This window comes from Dama dama, chromosome 14, assembly GCF_033118175.1.
Source record: "Dama dama isolate Ldn47 chromosome 14, ASM3311817v1, whole genome shotgun sequence".
NCBI classification, from domain to species: Eukaryota; Metazoa; Chordata; class Mammalia; order Artiodactyla; family Cervidae; genus Dama; species Dama dama.
This window is the reverse complement of record NC_083694.1, coordinates 64331003-64350863: the sequence shown is the minus strand read 5'-3', so window position 1 is coordinate 64350863 and position 19861 is coordinate 64331003. Positions and strand designations below refer to the sequence as shown.

Here is a 19861-nt window from a genome sequence, read left to right as displayed (position 1 = left end):
ACTGCCCAGTACCCAAAGGGTAAAAATTATTCTTCTGGGTGTTTGGTAAACTGATTTTGCTTTAAGCCCTCAATCCTGTTAATGGTTGAATTTAAGTGGGAAGTCAAAACAACTTTCACAGTTTTTCAAATACTCTATTTAGGACAGAGGAGTCTATAATTGTATAGATTTAGGCTATGTTGTTATAATTTCTTTGAAAATTCTTATTTATCTTCAATTTTTTGGCTTAGTTGGTGTCCGTAACATAAGACCTCTAGCACAGAGTAAATAAAGCAATCTATTCACATAATTTTAACGGCTCAAAATTCCTCCTTAAAGAGAAGTTGAGAAGTACTCTGTCACTGAGAAAGGTGGTAATGAACAACCTTCTTAACAACTTTCACATTTTAAGAAATATCTGTGTTTGGTGACAACAAAAATTGGAAGATGAATTTAGATTCCAGAAATGAAGAGATTATTGCATCAGATCAAACCTGACAAGAATTATTTTGGTACTTACTGTGTGTCAAGAACCATTTTAGCATCTATTAAATGCATTACCTTAATTTTCAGAAGAATATTGTGAGTGTTAGTCTCATTTCTTAGATAAAGAAGCAGGTTATAAAAATATTATTTGGGGAAACAAAAGTACCATTTAAAGCTAGAATAAAGTATTCTAATTCTACAGATTTGGGTACCAAAATACAGAGAGTTTGTTACTTAAAGTCATTCATCAAATCCAAATATAAAGCTGATTTTCTGCTCCATTATTTTTGGAATACTCACAGTTCCTTAAACTTTCCAGAGCGTTTGTATTTTTAAAAGTGATAAATCTCCCACTGCATTTTGGGGGAAGATTACGCTACTTAATACATGTGAGACACTTGGAACAGTGCCTGGCAAAGATAGGCACTCAGTAAATACTACAAACTGTTACTATTCATAATATTAACGCCAGAGTTTGAGCTTCTAACAATATGAAAATATTTGGGGATGGGAGAAAGATATCTGGAACAAGAGACTAAACAAATCGTCAGGATAATGTGGTTTAAAATTTGACCCTGAAGTTGAGTCTGCTATCTAGACTCAATTTTTTCTGTTAAATCAAGCAGCATTTATTAAGCATCTATCTGAAGTACAGCGTTATATCAGGTACTGCGGGGAACATAGAAATGAATGAAACAGTCCCTATAAAACAAAGCATAAAGGGACAAGGACCTTGTGAAAATAATTCATTACCATGGCAATACAGAACAGATTCCTTTCAAATAAGGCTGTGAGCAAGAAGTAGCATCTGAGGCAGATAATCAACATGGAAGCTATTAAAAAAAAAAATGAATATCTCAAACACAGGGACAGTATGAGCAAAGGTATAGAACCAGAAAAGAATGGGATTCATTCATTATCCAGTCACTCATTCACCAAAATATTATAAGCCAGACACTGTCTGAGGCCTAGAGACATAGAAATGAATTGAAAAAAAGACAAAAACCACTTCCTGTACTTAAAGGCTTTGTCATCAATTGGGAGAATACAGGGAAGCTAGTAAGAGTCACAAATTATTAAAGATACCATAAAAAATAGCTAATAAGGACAACTAGGTGGGAATATCTGGTTACAGAGGCAAGTTTATAGAGTTTTAAATACTTCACAGGAAAGGGTCTGACCAGTCGGTAGTGGTTTATGGCAAAAAGGGAACAATTAGTGAAAATAAACAAGAAGTGATGTCTCATAGGGATAAAAAATAAACCACTTACTTAACTAATGATTTCTGATAATCCCAGGTAGTCTAGAGTCTGCAACTCAATAACCACAAAAATATAGAGGTATGACTAGACAGAAATCAAAATGAGACTGCTACATGAAGCTGGTATACACAAAGATTCTACACTGGATGTAAGGTCCAGGTAAAATGCAGCCACAAGAAAGGGACTTCCAGTCTCAGATTTGGCTCTGAGTAGACTGGAATTGAAAAGAAAAATGTCTGCCTTAAATGTCATAAACCACTGTGTGATATTCATGTGACACAAATTTTATGAATGTGGCCCAAAAACTGCAAGTCAAAAGTTTAGTCTGGAGTAGATTCAGGTTGACATTCCTCCCAGGTTGCTATTAAATAGCTCGCCAGATATAATTTTTACTGTTGCCAGTGACAAGTCAGCTGTCAAGTTAGTCACCACTTTTTGCAGACACTGGGATGCAGCACAAGCCTGATCAGAATAAGCATTGTTCAGTTCCCAAGGAAACAATTCATAGAAAAACCACAAGTGTGGAGTATACATCTTGCATAAATGTACTTGGCAGCCCTCAAAATTTCTTTTCTACTTAATAGTTTCTTTGGTACTTTTTATATTCTTGTTTGTCTTTGAGGTTCTCAATTTCACTGCAGAAAACCTGTATATAGATTTCTTTTTTCTTATTCATTGAGTTCATTTAGATTCATGAATCTAAATTGTGATGCTTTTTTTTTTTTCATTCTGAGAAAAATCTCAGCCATTCTTTCTTCCCATGTTGCTTTCCCTCACTCATTCTTTTCTTTTGTTCAGAATATGCTCTTTTTCATCTATTTTTTTTATTTCTCTCACTCTCTCTTTGATTTGCTTTATTTTTATCTCTCTGTTAGATTTTGTGTAATAGCTTAACATTATCCTCCAATTCACTAATTTTCTCGTTGGTTTTGTCTAATCTTCAATTTAGCATGCTTAATGAGTTTTTTCAACTTTTCCAACAATTATTTATTTGTATAAGTAGTTTCTTGATATTTGCTTTGTTAATTTTTATAGCCTCATAATTTTACCATACTTGAAATTCTCTTTTTTCTTTCTTTGAATATATGAAGTATATCCTGTATCTGAGACTTTTAATACTTTTGTCTGATTTTTTAGTTTGATTTCTGCTAATCTTGCTTATGGTGACTTGTTTCTCGTGTGTTTAGCAAATTTACAAATTTTGAGCTTATGTTTCTTCTACATTTGTTGAAAATTTTTTTTTTTTTATTATTATTATTTTTTTTTTTTCCAGTGGGTTTTGTCATACATTGATATGAATCAGCCATAGATTTACACGTATTCCCCATCCCGATCCCCCCTCCCACCTCCCTCTCCACCCGATTCCTCTGGGTCTTCCCAGTGCACCAGGCCGGAGCACTTGTCTCATGCATCCCACCTGGGCTGGTGATCTGTTTCACCATAGATAGTATACATGCTGTTCTTTTGACTATTGTAGATAGATAGAACATTTGAAATGCTAAGATAAAATAACTTCCAATGTAAAAATTTGTATCCAAAGAAATTATCTCCCAATATCAAGCCTGAAATAAAGAGGTTTTCCAAAAACTGGTAAATAAAAACTGAACAAGATTACCACAAAGATGCTCCACTAAGAATCTTCAAAGGATGAATGAATGAAGAAGAATGATTGAAGGTCAAATATTCCACTCATATTATGAGCCAAAAAAAAAGCACTGCTAAACTTGAGTAAATTGAACAAGTAGGCTATATAAAACAATAATAAAAATGTTCAATATGTGGGCTGCATTTTTAGATAATAATGTCACCAATTGAGAGAAGTATGATTTGGGATACAGAATTTTAAGTTCTTTTTCTTGATTGACAGGATGGTGAAAAATATTAGTTGACTATAGAATTTGCTAACTACATCAGCAAATATTAAAAGAATAAAATTACAAAAGTGTAACTCTCAAATTAGTAGGAAGAACAAAATTGGGGAAAAGGGAATTTCAAAAACACAGAAAGGAACAAATAGAATGCACTAAATAAAATGGAATAAATAAAATCTAAGACCTCAATAAACATAACCAATTTGAATAGACTAATTTCTCCAGGAAAAAAAAAATTGTGAAACTAGACTTTTTAAAAATCAAGATATATTCCAATTAAAAGAAATGTACCTGATACATAACAATAAAGTTTTCAGTAAATTTCTAACATAAAAATATATACAAGTGCTAACCAATAAAAGCTGACATGACAAAAACAAACATACAGATGAAGGAAACAGAAGAGAGAACCCAGAAATAAACCCACAGGCCTGTGGTCAATTAATCTTCAGCAAAGGAGGCATGGATATACCATGGAAAAAAGACAGTCTCTTCAACAAATGGTGTTGGGACACCAGGAGGGCCTCATGTAAATCAAAGAAATTAGAACCTTCCCTCACATCATATATAGATATAAACTCAAAAATGGCTTAAAGACTTAAATATAAGATTCAAGAGCCAGAATCCCAGGTTTGAGTTTGAATTTCCACTGCTTGGTAGCTTTGTAATACAGAGCCACTTATTTTTCTAAGAAAAGTAAATTATATACCCATATCCCTGATAGCTCAGTTGTTAAACAATCCACCTGCAATGCAGGAGACCTGGGTTCAGTTCCTGGGTTGGGAAGATTTCCTGGAGAAGGGAAATGCTACCCACTCCTGTATTCTAGCCTGGAGAATCCCATGGTCTGTATAGTCCATGGGGTTGCAAAGATTCAGACATGACTGAGCGAACTTCACTTTCAAGAAATGTTCAGTTTACACAAATTAGATTGTCTTTTCACTTTCCATATGTCATCATTCATCAAGTGCACTTTTTTCAGGTTTTAACATCTTCAAAATAGACATAATCACTGGTGTCTCAGCATCACTGTCGGTGATGTTGAAATTGTGAAATGTTTATCATTGACTGTGAATCTACAAACATGACTGTTTAATTCCTGGTAATTTGACTAATTGCAATCCCTTGATGTTTTGGTCAGTAAACCAAATAAGGATCTTTCGTGGAAGGAATATAAACTCTTACTGGCATCTAAATAGTTAGATGGAATTGACACTGTAATTAAGAACATTAATTCTTAAGAACATTCTGAGTATCTAATGTACAGCATAGTCACTAGAGGCTATTATAGTGTACTTGAAATTTGCTAACAGGGTAGATAGTAAGTGTTCTCACTGAATACAAGCAAGCAGGGCTTCAGTGGTAAAGAATCTGCCTGCCAGTGCAGGAGACAATAGTTGGATCTCTGGTCTGGGAAGATCTCACATGCCCCTTGGCATCTAAGCCCCTGGACAACAACTACTCAACCTGTACTCTAGAGCCTGGGAGCCAAGACTAATGAAGCCCTGTGCCCTAGACCCCTTCTCTGCAACAAGAGAAACCACCACAGTGAGAAGCCCAAGCTTGCTGCATCTAGAGAAAGCCTGTGCCCAGCAACAGAGACCCAGCACAGCCAAAATTAAATAAATAAATAAAGTCATTAAAAAAATAAAGTGGGAAGAGAAATGATTTTTTAAAAAGCAAGCAAACAAAAAAGAAATTAAAAGGTTAGTGTGTGAAATGAAAGATGTGTTAACTTGAGAGCAGTCATTTCCCAATGTATATCAAATCATCCCATTGCACCCTTTAAATATATTACAATTTTATTGTCAATGATGCCTTCATAAAGCTGGCGGAAAGATCCTAATCTAATCCTCCCCTGCCCTCCTGACCTGATCTCTCATCCTAGGTATGAGCTGCATAGGGCATCCATCGCCTCCATCCAATATACACCTTACATTCTTTGACTCAAACACCAGCCCCAGGCCTTAATACTGGTTGTTGATTCTGCTTAGAATTCCATCCCCTACAAATTCCTGCAATTGCTTCTTCCTACTCCTTAGGTTTTCAGTGAAATTATATTTCCTCTGAGAAAATATCCATGGTCACATGATCCAAAATAACCCCCACTCCACTCTATCTCATCTTGTCCTCATGTTCTTGTTTCTATGTCACTTGCTTCTGTTTAAATTTATTTGTTAAATGTCTGCTTCTCCCCCTAACCCACATAGACACTTAAATTGGGTATAACTCCAAAAGGGCAGTGTTCTTACCCATCTTTGCAACTGCAACTCCAGTTCTAAATTTCCTCCTGGCCTCCAGTGGGATCTTTGGCTTGAACTAGTGAATGCTCACAGCCACCTAATGCAGTGGGTAATGGCATTCTTGTTTTACAATGGGAAATTCAGGCTTAGAACACTTGGCTCAAAGACTCAAGTAAACAAGATTCCAAATCCAGGCCTGTTGTCCACAACACTTGATTCTCCTCGTAGGTCAGGAAGTGACTCTTTTTAAGCAACAGGAAATTGAGAAGACATTCCACTCAAATGCATAGTGGGAGTCTGTTAAGATATTTGCAACTGAAGATCCTTGGTTAGTAGGAAAAATAAAAGATAATTTTAAGACATATTTTTTCATGTGATTTTCATTTGGCACAACTTGCCTTTTGCACGTTTGTAATATTCTAGCCTCTTCTCTTTGTTTGGCTAACTTCTACTTGTCCTTCATGCCCCCCTTTGATGCCATCTCCTCTTGAATATGTATTCTGACTTTTTAGACCTGGACTGGATGCACATATTATGTTCACCTAGAGCACCTTGGAAATGAATCCTCTTATTACTCTGTACTGTAATTAACTGTTTACTTGCTCAAAGTCCTTGGAGGGACATAGCCTTGATCACTGCTGTTGTATACCTACTACTGTGTCTAGCATATATGGTCTGTGTGCAAAACTTATTCAGTTGAATATGTCATGGTCCTTCAATGGCAATGTGAAGGAAAAAAACTGTCCACACTTTTAGCAAAATAATCACAATTCCATCAATAAATATTTACTATTCTGATCACTGAGGTTACAAAAGGGGACAAGGCAAGCTGCCATCTTGGAACTGAAAATCAACCAAATACATAGCGTCTACACTGTATTGTCTGTGTCTTCATGCATGCTCTGTCTTGTCCAACTCTTTGCGACCCCATAGACTGTAGCCCCACCAGGAGCCTTTATTTGTGAGATTATCCTGGCATGAATACTGGAGTAGGTTGCCATTTCCTCCTCCAAGGGATCTTCCTGATCCAGGGATCAAACCTGCGTCTCCGGTTTCTCTTGCATTGGCAGGCAGATTCTTCAGCACTGAGCTGTTTGGGAAGTCTACACTATGTAGTACCTTATGTCAAATGGTGATGAGTCCTATGGAGGAAAATAGTCTAGAAGGAGCAGGCAGTAGCCCACAGTTGCTACTTTACACACTGTGATGGTATTCTCAAGTGGGGAGGACTAACTAAGCAAGTATATGAGTGAGAAAAAATCCAGTCAAAGAAAAGGATGAGCAAAGGTCCTGATGTGAGAGAGGACCTGGTAAGTTTCCAGACTGCATGGCTGAAAGAGAACATTTACAGGAGAAAAAAGAAAATAATAGGAAATGAGGTTAAAGAAGTAGCCCAGTCATGCGGTGGCTTTTAGCCATCAGGTATTGTTCCAAATGCAATAGAAGCCGTTGGAGAAGTATCTCTTAGGTGCTTGACAAAGTAAATTGGGACATACTGACCTTTTCTACCCCACTGGGGTCTCTCTTGGTTAGATTTCCTAAGGAAGTCATTCCTCCAGCTGCTTTGCCCTCTAGCAAGCCCGTATGTCTTCCTGTCCATATTGTTCTAGATTTTTCCCAGTACCACTGCCTAATCTTCTTCCAGATAATTCATGGAGAGCTTCTGGTAGGAAAAAAATTTGAACATCTTATTGTTGGGGACATGAGGGTCACATCTGGGTTTAATAGATTCCAATGGTTTAACTATGATAGTGTCCTCAGTTAATGTTTGTTGCTTGGGTTTATCTCCTCTCCGCTAAGGCTACCATTTTATTTCTCTTCCTGGTAGGTCATACTTTCAACATCTCAAGCTATAGCACATTATGGCAACACACCTCTGGGAATGAAGTCACCTGGGAACCAAATCTTCTGTTTGATAGGCTAGGTTTTGTGGGGAGTGTTATTAAGTAGTTTGTTGGAATGGCACTGAGTTTGTTCTTTCATTACTAAGTTGCTTTGTGTGGGTCCACACACACACTGTTACCCAATCAAAAGCAAGAAGCTACAGTGTTTTGTGATTTTGATGTTACAATGTCAAGATAATAATTTTTTTGCTTTTAAATCATGTGGGATTACTGTATTAATCTTTATGAAACCTTGTAATAAATGATTACGATACTTAGGAATATGCAAGAAAATACAATGAATTCCCCAGGAATAATATGGCACTAAATTGACCAGCACAACTTACTGACAAAATGTGAATTGAAAAGTCATAAGTTAGTAAAGAGTGCCACAGTGTGGTTATAGTACCTAATTTCATATAAACTTGATCAAAAAGTTTTTTGAAGCTAAAATAGGACTACTTAGTTGCTATTAAAGTTTCTTCCATAACTGCACATTAAAATAAAAAATTTAAATCTGTCAGTCGTTTAGCTTAAAGATTCTCTTAAAATAGACACACATGGTGATTTGTTATTATTAATTAAAGGCCAAAAGTCACACTACTGGTAAATGGATGAGCAGTACTAAATTTAACTTTTATCTGATTTCAAGTTCTATGCTTTCAATAATCTATGATGTAAACAAACGCCTGTATAACCTAAAAGATATCCTCCACCTCACCCCACCACCCACTGCAATAACTAATGATCTTGGCTTCACAGGCCTACAGGATCAATTACTACACATATTTTTCAGAAATCACATTAATACCTCAAACAGGACTTATCAGGTTTGAGGGACTTTACAGTAATCTTGTCAAACAGAAGAGACAGATAGTAATATTCATTTTTTTTCAAGCAAGGAGAATAAAATTCAAACTATATAGGTATAATTTTATATGGCACTTAAGTGACAGAAATCAGACGGGGGTTTCTGGCTTCCAGTCAGTACATTTGGATGATTATGAGAACATGTGGGGTCAGAGGTCAGGAGACCAGGACCGCAAGTTAATCTCTGTCTGATTAGTTGTATAGTGGTAAGCAGGTCGCTTAAATGCATGAGTTTCTAGTTGTTTTTTGTAAAGAAATTAATCCTACTCCCCTTGCTTGTCTTTAGAGACTCTCCTATCAATCAAATGAAATAGTATGTTAAACACCTTTTTACAGACCGTGAAGTACCATACATGTTAGCTGTTTTATTATTTTCTTTCTACCACCACAATATAAAAATGCTTCAATAATGTGGTGAAGTTTAATCACTGTTTTTCAAAATGCAATTAACTGATAACTGTAACCTACGCTAAAGTGTCCATTTTAAATAACTCATTCAAAATTAAGATTTTTATACCAGTCTGAAAAAATGCATAATCATCAAATTCTTACTGATATCCTATCAATTAGGGATGCAATGCTATTGGCTTAGTAAAGAGTCTCCACTAAGTACAACATATGTATTACATGTAGTAAAACAGATCTGGAGTTACAGAAGGTGCGCTTTAAGGATAATGTGATAGCAATTCTGATATTAGATAAACTTTCAAAAAATCCAAACACTGTACACAAAGGAGATGAAGATAACTCACATCTCACAGGACCTAACATGGTAATAAATTTAGATGTTTGCTCTTTAAAACTGGCTAGAAGACCATCTCCTTGAGCAGCAGGTGACATCAGTGATTTCATAAAAGGTGCTTGAAAGCATTGCCAAGGAGTCAAGCGGTGTATTTCCTATATGTGATTCAGACCTGTTCAAATTCTGTAACTCAAGGCTATCTGTTTTTATACCTATCATTAGTTATTAGTCATGAAATGAGTTCAAGCAAGTTCTGAAATAAGGTTATCTACATCCTTTTATGTTACAACATTGCTATAAAATTAACGTAGCAGCTTTAAAGAGCATTTCCCCATTCACAAAACAATGTAAGAAATTCTGGGCGTTAACAACTCTTGTTGATCAGTCCCTGAGTCATCCAAAGGACAGTCACCTATAGGGGGTGCCATAGTGCAGACAAACATGGGAGTGCAGGTGAAGGAAAGAACCATAGAGGAGAAATGGACCTCTTTTGCCCTTAGGATGAAGGTCAGGAAAAAAGTTGAGAGCAGTTCAGTTCAGTTCAGTTCAGTCGCTCAGTCGTGTCTGACTCTTTGCGACCCCCTGGACTGCAGCACGCCAGGCCTCCCTGTCCATCACCAACTCCTGGAGTTTACTCAAACTCATGCCCATCGAGTCGGTGATGCCACACAACCATCTCATCCTCTGTCGTCGTCCCCTTCTCCTCCTGCCCTCAATCCCTCCCAGCATCAGAGTCTTTTCCAATGAGTCAGTTCTTTGCATCAGGTGGCCAAAGTATTGGAGTTTCAGCTCCAGCATCAGTCCTTCCAATGAACACCCAAGACTGATTTCCCTTAGGATGGACCGGTTGGACCTCCTTGCAGTCCAAGGGACTCTCAATAGTCTTCTCCAATACCATAATTCAAAAGCATCAATTCTTCGGCACTCAGCTTTCTTCACAGTCCAACTCTCACATCTATACATGACCACTGGAAAAACCATAGCCTTGACCAGATGTGAGAGCAGTTACTGGACTGGGTTGCCATACCCTCCCCCCGGGTATCTTCCCTATCGCGAGATCCAACCCTGGTCTCCCTCATTGCAGGCGGATTCTTTATAGTATGAAGACGTGCTAATGTAGAACAATTTTGGAAGAATGCTTCCATCTAGTGGTCAAACCGAGAATTTCAGTCAGTTCCGTTGCTCAGTCGTGTCCGACTCTCTTCAACCCCGTGGACTGCAGCACGCAGGGCCTCCCTGTCCATCACCAACTCCCGGAGCTTGCTCAAACTCATGTCCATTAAGTCCGTGATGCCACCCAACCATCTCATCCTCTGTCGTCCCCTTCTCCTCCTGCCTTCAATCTTTCCCAGCATCAGGGTCTTTTCCAGTGAGTCAGTTCTTTGCATCAGGTGGCCAAAGTATTGAAGTTTCAGGTTCAGCATCAGTCCTTCAATGAATATTCAGGACTGATTTCCTTTAGGATGGACTGGTTGGATCTCCTTGCAGTCCAAGGGACTCTCAAGAGTCTTCTCCAACACCACAGCTCAAAAGCATCAATTCTTCAGCACTCAGTTTCCTTTATAAATCCAACTCTCACATCTATACATGACCACTGGGAAAATCATAGCTTTGACTAGACGGACATTTGTTGGCAAAGTAATGTCTCTGCTTTTAATATGCTGTCTAGGTTGGTCATAGCTTTTCTTCCAAGGAGTAAGCATCTTTTAATTTCAAGGCTGCAGTCACGATCTGCAGTGATTTTGGAGCTCCCCAAAATAAAGTCTGTCATGGTTTCCATTTTTTCCCCATCTATTTGCCATGAAGTGATTCACTTACATGCAAATATATTTCTCAGTGTTTCTTATGAGTTTTATATACTGATTAAATATCTTGTTATTCATCAATATTTAATAATTTCTCATTTATTTTCAGTTATTGGGGGTGCTAACAATTAAGTCTTATACTTGGTCTCTTGATTCTTGAGGAAATATCTTCTGTAAAGAAAAAATAAGTCTCAAAAAAAGACCTTGTATTTGTTAAAGTTTTGTTGCTGTCAATTCTTAATTAATTAATTTTAATTGGAGGATAATTGCTTTACAATATTGTGATGGTTTTTGCTATACATCCACATGAATCAGCAACAGGTAAACATGTGTCCCCTCCATCCTGAACCCCCCTCCTACCTCCCTCCCCACTCTATCCCTCTGGGTTGTCCAGGGCACTGGCTTTGGGTGCTCGGCTTCATGCATTGAAATTGCACTGGTCATCTATTTTACATATGGTAATATACACACTTCAGTGCTGTTCTTTCAAATCATCCATTCTTGCCTTCTCCAATGAGTCCAAATCTTTATACCTGTGTCTCCCTTGCTGCCATGAATGTAGGACCGTCGGAACCATTTTCCTAAATTCCATATATATGCGTTAATGTGCACTATTTGTCCTCTTTCTGACTTACTTCACTCTGTATAATAGGCTCCAGATTCATCCACCTCATTAGAACTGACTCAAATGTGTTCCTTTTTATAGCTAATATTCCATTGTGTATATGTACCACGACTTCCTTATCCATTCATCTGCTGATGGACATCTAGGTTGCTTCCATGTTCTAGCTATTGTAAATACTGTTGCAATGAACGTTGGAATACATGTGCCTTTTTCAATTCTGGTTTCCTCGGGATGTATACCCACGAGTGGGATTGCTGTCATATGGACTCGATGGACATGGGTTTGAGTAAACTCCGGGAGTTGGTGATGTACAGGGAGGCCTGGCTTGCTGCGATTCATGGGGTCGCAAAGAGTCGGACACGACTGAGCAACTGAACTGAAGTGATGGCAGTTCTATTCCCAGATTTTAAAGGAATCTCCACACTGTTCTCCATAGTGGCTGTACCAGTGTACATTCCCACCAACAGTGTAAGAGGGTTCCCTTTTCTCCACACCTCCTCAAGCATTTATTGCTTGTAGGCTTTTTGATGTGACTGGTGTGAGATGATATCTCACCTGGTGGTTTTGATTTGCATTTCTCTAATAATGAGTGATGCTGAACATCTTTTCATGTGTTTATTAGCCATCTGTATGTCTTCTTTGGAGAAATGTCTGTTTAGGTCTTTTGCCCACTTTTTGATTGGGTTGGTTTTTTTTTTCTGGTATTGAGCTGCATGTGTTGCTTGTACATTTTGGAGATTAATTAAACTTTTTATACACCCTTTATCATTTGATAGTCATAGTCATCTTATGAGAATATAAAAGCATATAATCTTATTCCCCCTTTTATAGGTGAGCAAACAAAACACAGAGTAAGAAATTTATCCCAAGGGTATCATGCAAAAAAATGCCTCATCAGGACCATTCAGTTTGCATGCTCCATTTTCTTGATGCCTTAACATTAACTCTCTTGGTAAAGCTATGAATCCTTTATGTAATATGAACCATATCGATTTAGTAAGTCTGGAATTTGAAAGATGTGAAGGTTTTCATAATAAAACACATTAGTCGGCATAGGCTACTTAAATGCCAGTGTAATGACTCCTAAATCTCAGGAATTTCACATAAGAAAGTGGTACTTCTCATCTTGATTCAGCAATAACTTACATCACATCTGCTTGCAATTTATGAGGGAAATAAATGGGAGCAAATTACAGGTTTGAGGAGGATTACTTTCCACCACAGGAGCTATACTCCGTTTTCTCATTTATTAATGGGTATATAAAGTAAGGCTCTTGGATCATTGGGCTTGCAAAGCATTACTGTGTTTTTGCTTTTATTTCTGTTTTGTTTTGTTCCCATAAGGACCTCAAGATCACAGAATTGTTTTCATCTTAATCCTTAGCTCCTGGCGTTTTTATGATTGGTCCACGTATGCATGCACATGTGCTAAGTCACTTCAGTTGTGTCCAACTCTGTGTGACTCTCTAGACTGTAACCTGCCACATTCCTCTGTCCATGAGAGTCTCCAGGCAAGAATACTGGAGTGGGTCACCATGCCCTCCTCCAGGGGATCTTCCCCACCCAGGGATCGAACCCACATCTCTTATGTTTCCTGCATTAGCAGGTGGCTACCACCAGTGCCACCTGGGAAGCCTGGTCCATGTATAGCTCTCTTCTAAGTACATATATATGCCTGCATATGTGTATTTAATAATTTAATAAGCACCTCTGGCGGAGAAGGCACTGGCAACCCACTCCAGTACTCTTGCCTGGAAAATCCCGTGGACAGAGGAGCCTGGTAGGCTGCAGTCCATGAGGTTGCTAAGAGTTGGACACGACTGAGCAACTTCACTTTCACTTTTCACTTTCATGCATTGGAGAAGGAAATGGCAACCCACTCCAGTGTTCTTGCCTGGAGAATCCAAGGGATGGGGGAGCCTGGTGGGCTTCCGTCTACAGGGTCGCACAGAGTCGGACATGACTGAAGCGGCTTAGCAGCAGCAGCAGCAAACACCTCTGAACATAACAGCAAATATGAAATTTCAGACTTTGGCAGTAAGTTACATCTAGTTGTGTGGTCCCCACTCCATCCACCTGCTGATCAACACACACTCCCTAAGCCAGGAGGGAGTTACCTCATAGCTGACCAGTGGGCCAAGCTGTTTCATCTTTGCACCTCAATTCATGCAGTTACTCAGACTTATGACTTTCTCTTAACTTCGCATGGCTTCATGAAAGTGAAGTCGCTCAGTCGTGTCCAACTCTTTGCAACCCTGTGGACTGTAGCCTACCAGGCTCCTCTGTCCATGGGGTTCTCCAGGCAAGAATACTGGCGTGGGTTGCCATTTCCTTCTCCAGGGCATGGCTTCATGAACCCACCTGTAAATGCTGAAGCCCATATTCTTCTTGCCCTTCCCAAAATGTACATGATAATTAGCACACAATTCAGAAATCCTAAAGGTATTTCATATTTCTTTTTTACTCAACAAAAATATCATAAATTCCTTAATTACAAGGTTCTTCATTTCATATGTGTCCTTCAAAATGAATTTATTTTGTTTACCATGCATTATCCCATCAGCAAAAAATACTGTGCCAATCCCTAAAATGTGCTTTCCCAGGTACGGAGTCACCAGACAAAATAAGTGGTGTGATTATTCTTTTAAAAATAAGTAGCCTTTAAGCTGGAGAAGGCAAAGGCACCCCACTCCAGTACTCTTTTGCTTGGAAACTCCCATGGACAGAGGAGCCTGGAAGGCTTCAGTCCATGGGGTCGCTAAGAGTCGGACACGACTGAACGACTTCACTTTCACTTTTCACTTTCATGCATTGGAGAAGGAAATGGCAACCCACTCCAGTGTTCTTGCCTGGAGAATCCCAGGGACGGGGGAGCCTGGTGGGCTGCCATCTAGGGGGTCACACAGAGTTGGACACGACTGAAGCGACTTAGCAGCAGCAGCAGCAGCAGCCTTTAAACATTTCTGATCATCATTGTTGTTGTTTAGTCACTGAGTCCTATCCAACTCTTTTGTGACCCCATGGACTATAGCTCACCAGGCTCCTCTGTCCAAGGGATTCTCCAGGCAAGAATACTGGAGCGGGTTGCCATTTCCTCCTCCAGAGGGTCTTCCCAACCCAAGGATCGAACCCGGGTCTCCTGCATTGGCAGATGGATTCTTCATCACTGAGCCTCCTGAGAAGCCCACAAAAACACACAGACCATGACTAACACAAATTATGCCCATTGAATGAGGAAGTTGTGTGAGATCCAATTGCCAGTTTGGATGGTCCATTTGAAATGGGCGAATTTGAAATGTCAGATAGGCAGTTTGAAATGTCAGGAAGCAGTGTGATCAGGCTTCCTCGGGTCGTGTTTCAGACAGGTAGAACAAGTGAGGCAGGCACACTTTTGGTTGTGTTAATGTCCCCCCCGCCACCCACTGCACTGATTCAGGAGTCCTCTTATTTTGTCAATACGGCAAGATTTGAATGCATTTACAGTGGGGGAGGGGTGGGTTTTAGTAGTAGGGGTAGGTTATTATTTGATCTGAACCAGTATTTCTCCTTTTCCAAACCAGTATTTTTTGAATTTCAAATCTAATTTTCCTTTTCTGAGGCCAATAACTGGGTTTTTCTAGCTAATTTTTCTTAAGTTACCATTTGAGGACATATCCCTTCAGACCGTGACAGAGATCTGGCGGCTGATGTTTCCTTGAAAGGAAGCAATCCTGTAGAAAGGTTAGCAAGGTGGTTTCCTCTAGCTTCCAGAAAGTCAAGTGTAGAATGCCCCAGAATCTTACTAAGAGCTAAAATGGCAGGTAACAATGTCGTATTCCATAATTCCTGGCCATAAGGGCCATTTTAAATTTTACTTCTGCTGCAAGTAAGGAAGACATGTTACTTCCGCAACATTCCAAAATCATGAACTACTTCAAAATATGTCCACTGTCAGTGTAAATATTGGCAATTTTGCCCTTGGTTAAAGTACAAAATTATGTAAGAGTATATAATTCATCCTGTTGGGTCAACATGGTCATAGGGAAGTACGCTGCCTCAACAATATCAACAGGATTGCAATAGCATATCCAGCACGGTATTTGCCATTGTGACCCTTTAAATAAAAGCATCGGTGAACCAGGAGAAGTCAGTGCCACTCAGAGACTTTCCCTGCAGATGATCCCTCTGGAGGAGATCTGTCAGCATTAAGTAGATAGAGCTAAGGATGCTGATACTTTCCGTTTCAACCTAATACTACTGAGTACATTCTGGTTTTCATTAGCATATTTTTTGGGAATTTCATTCTTCCTCTGAGATGAGAAACCTGGCTTCCATTACACTTAATACATTTAATTAATTTCCATTTTCATCGTCAGTGCTCTTCCTCTACCTGGATGTCTTCTGACACTGTGCTTATTCTGATGTCCTACTTTGATTCATGGTGGCTCCATGACCATCACCATCTCTGCCTACCTGTCTCTGCCCCACCTGATGGCTTTAGGATGAAATAGTCTAGGAATTAAAAAGAGTGGAGGAGGAAAAGAAAAGAAAGAGGAATGACTGCCAAAATTTTTTATGAAGGTTTTCAATATCAGAATAAAGCACTGGTGTCTAAAATTTTCTTTCATAGAAATGAAATATGTGTCTAGGTACACACACACATATACATGCACACACACTAAACTTTATCTTAGTGTTTTTATTACTTAACAAAAAAAAGTTACCTGAAATTTGTCAGCCCGTACTGAGTGAAGTAAAGTAGGGTCCCGGTCAAGAACATGAACAACAAGCAAATGCTTATGTCAAAAAAGCAAAGAACTAAGCCAAAATTACCGGTGCAGGTGGACAATTTGCAGGAAGACTAAGAGGACATCTCACTTATCAGCCATTCATTGAGTCAGAGATGATAGGATGAAAAAACGCATTTGTAGATTCAATTTGCCATCAAAATGTGTTTTTATAAAATCAGAACTCTAGCAAATTTATAAATGAACAAATTGTTAACACTGAACTAATTAAGGAGCCTCTGTAGCTAATGGCATTTAAGAAACCAGAAGCCTGTGAACAAAGAGAAAGCAAGGATCCTAGATCATTCTGGTTTTATAATCACTAGTCTCTAAAGTTTCCATCTAATTAATTTCTTGGAAGCACCATCAGTTATGATATAAATGCCATGAAGTCAAAGGCGTGGGACACCAGCTCAGACTTTAGTAATCTTGGACAAGTCTCTCAAGCTCTCTGGTGGTGGTGTGGTCACTAAGTCATGTCCGACTCTTGTGACCCCATGGACTGTAGCCCGCCAGGCTGCTCTGTCCATGGGATTCTCCAGGCAAGAATACTGGAGTAAGCTAGCCATTTCCTTCTCCATGGAATCTTCCCAACCCAGGAATTGAATTCACGTCTCCTGCATTGCAGGCAGATTCTTTACCGACTGAGCTACAAGGGAAGCTTTCTGGTCTTGTTATTTCCCAGGGGGTATTTTGAAAGACAAATGAAATATAAACAGTATTGCCACATCTTGAAAAAAATAAGTGAAAATTAATTTTTTACATTTCCCACTCTGTTCTGGGCACATTGGTCTCTTTCTTTTTCCTGGAACATGCTTGGCGCTCTACCTGAGAGCATATGTATCTGCAATCCCCTCTGCTGGGTGTGTTCTTCCCTTAAATATCCACAGATCCTGCCCACTCAGCTCCAGTATTCTTGCCTGGGAAATCCCATGGACAGAGGAGGCTGGTGGGCTACAGTCAATGAGGTTGCAAAGGAGCTGGACACAACTTAGCGACTAAACAGCAACAACCACCATCTCAGTGTGATCTTCCCTGGGGCTAACATTCTAGGGACTTATTTGTACAGTTTATTGTTGGTCATCTCCATTAGGAAGTAAGGGCCTTCAAAGTGTGAAAGTGATTGAAGCTGGGTCTCCTGCATTGCAGGCAGATTCTTTGCCACCTCAGCCACCAGGGAAGCCCAAGGTCCGTGAAGGTAGGCACTTTCGTCCTTGTTGTCCGATGCTGTGTCCTCAGACCCTGCAACACGCCTGATGGCCTGTAGAGGGCAATCGTTCGCCATGTGCAGGGATCAACCAACGAATGAACTTTCAGGGGTTCCCTTCCTGTTACCTTGTCTTTCTTCACGGGTAGAAACGTGAATGAAAGGTGAGAGGAAAAAAGACACATGAACAGAGAGATTAAAGAATGGTAGACTCAGGGCAAGAAAAGTGAGGAAGCCCTTCTATATGGGATACTAACTCTGAATGTTAGCAGTTCAACAATAACAAGCCACAGTCATGCAAAACAGACTGTCCCTAAGACAAGTCTTTCAGATTCAGCACTTGTCACTCTTCTGGATTTTTCTCTGAGGTCAACTGCTGTCTGTTGCACAAATAGGATAGTATCAGCAAAGTAAACTAGAAGGGGTTACATGTTTTTTCCCTATATTCTGAATAAATAAACACCATTTGCTCAAAAAACACATACTTTCTCGTCTAAGAAAAATCACCATGATTTAAAATGTTGTTTCACATTTGAGTTTAGGGTTAACAATTTTTGTGTCTGAAAGCCATGAGTCTGAACATCTGTCATAGCCACAGTGCAATAGTTCATTAAAGATAACAAAAACTCAGTTACCTCTTGTTTATTTGTATACAGATGTATTTATTTCATATATGCATGTATAAATAAAAAATAGTGTTGTCTCATGGCATGAATAAATCCAGTCAGTGAATTACACTCACACACAATACAAAGTCTTACTTTTAAAGACTGAACTGTTAAATATTCTAAAAAAGGAACCACCTTTTTAAAAAGAGGACACATAGATAGTTGGTGAGGAATGTCTAAAAAATACAGTATATGTCCCTACATTTGCATCAGGAAATTCATACTGATAGAAAATGTAGCTGAGTTATATTTTTACAAAATCGACATCATCTGTCAATCTAGCAAAGTTTTACAAGTATTGTTCTCATGCAGCTAAGTAACTGCAACTTTGAGTATCAACCAGTCTCTTAAGATCAGTGCTAATACCTGTCCTGGGCTTTTAAATCCAGTTGTGGAATTTCAAACTGCCTCTGCATCAGAAATTGCTACCCTTTCCAGTACACAAACTATGCTGTGGGTTTGCTTAGAAACTCCTTGTTGAAGAATCTTCTTGCCTCAACACTACTGAGGGAAACAGAGCAACGAGACGGATTCTGCCTTCTATATTCAATGCTTTCGACTATAGCATTCTTTATTACCTGCAAATAGAGGCAAAAGATGTATAATTAGTGTTATTCGGAACTCACTGAAACAGTTGTTTGGCCAAGATATACATATCTCTATCTATCTACATAACCTATCTATCACTTTTCATCTGTCTATCTATCTATAAATAAGGCAAGTCTGAGAAGTTTACAACATCATAGCTCCTCCCACCCAGAGCTGGTATGGCCCACTTGGCCTTGGAGATGTGTAGGGATTTCCCATTTCCTCATCCAGTCTCCACGGGCAAGCTGGGAGAAATGTGTGACTTGGGTGATGCTAACCTACATTAATCTTCTGTGACTTCTGTGAGACCCGCTGGGCAGGGCCCTCTGTTCTCTAATGATAACTTTAAACAAACTGTCATGTTCTAGGAAGAGGGGTTTATCATGGGAATGTGACACCTTTATTTGCTTTGTAATTTTTAATTTTATATGAGTTTTTTCCAGAAGACAATTATATATATAATTTTAATTTAATTTTAGCTTTATTTTATAATTTCCCAATTTAATTATAATTTTATAATCATAATTAAAAGTTACAATTTAATTATAATTTTACAGTCTATATATAATTATATATATAATTGTCTACTGAAAAAGATGAGTTCAAATGTTAGTGAGTCTTTTAAGTAAAGCAGATATCCACTGACCCCATCTTTCCCATGAGTCAGGGAAACATAATTCTACAGAAACAGAAGAGGGGGCTTCAGGTCTATAACGGAGACCTTGTTAGATGGCCTCCAGGCACAGGGACTTCTTGGCTGTGGAGATCAAGGGGAATTAACTTATATCCCCCAGGCTATTTCTTCTTCTTTAAAATGGAAATAATAATATTAATCTGGGCTTTTGCAGGAACTGGAGATCATTTAT

The 19861-nt window shown here is 38.8% G+C and overlaps 1 protein-coding gene across 2 annotated transcripts in view; it reads right to left on the bottom strand.

Annotated features, from left to right (window-relative positions):
* Positions 1 to 18366: 18366 nt before the first annotated feature.
* PLA2G4A (phospholipase A2 group IVA) overlaps positions 18367 to 19861 on the bottom strand; it is a 162769-nt gene continuing 161274 nt past the window's right edge. For both annotated transcript variants that reach the window (XM_061160947.1, XM_061160948.1), the window contains one exon: positions 18367 to 18985. In XM_061160947.1, coding sequence (XP_061016930.1) covers positions 18854 to 18985 — 132 coding nt within the window. In that variant the 3' untranslated portion in view covers positions 18367 to 18853. The remainder of the gene's footprint in view (positions 18986 to 19861) is intronic.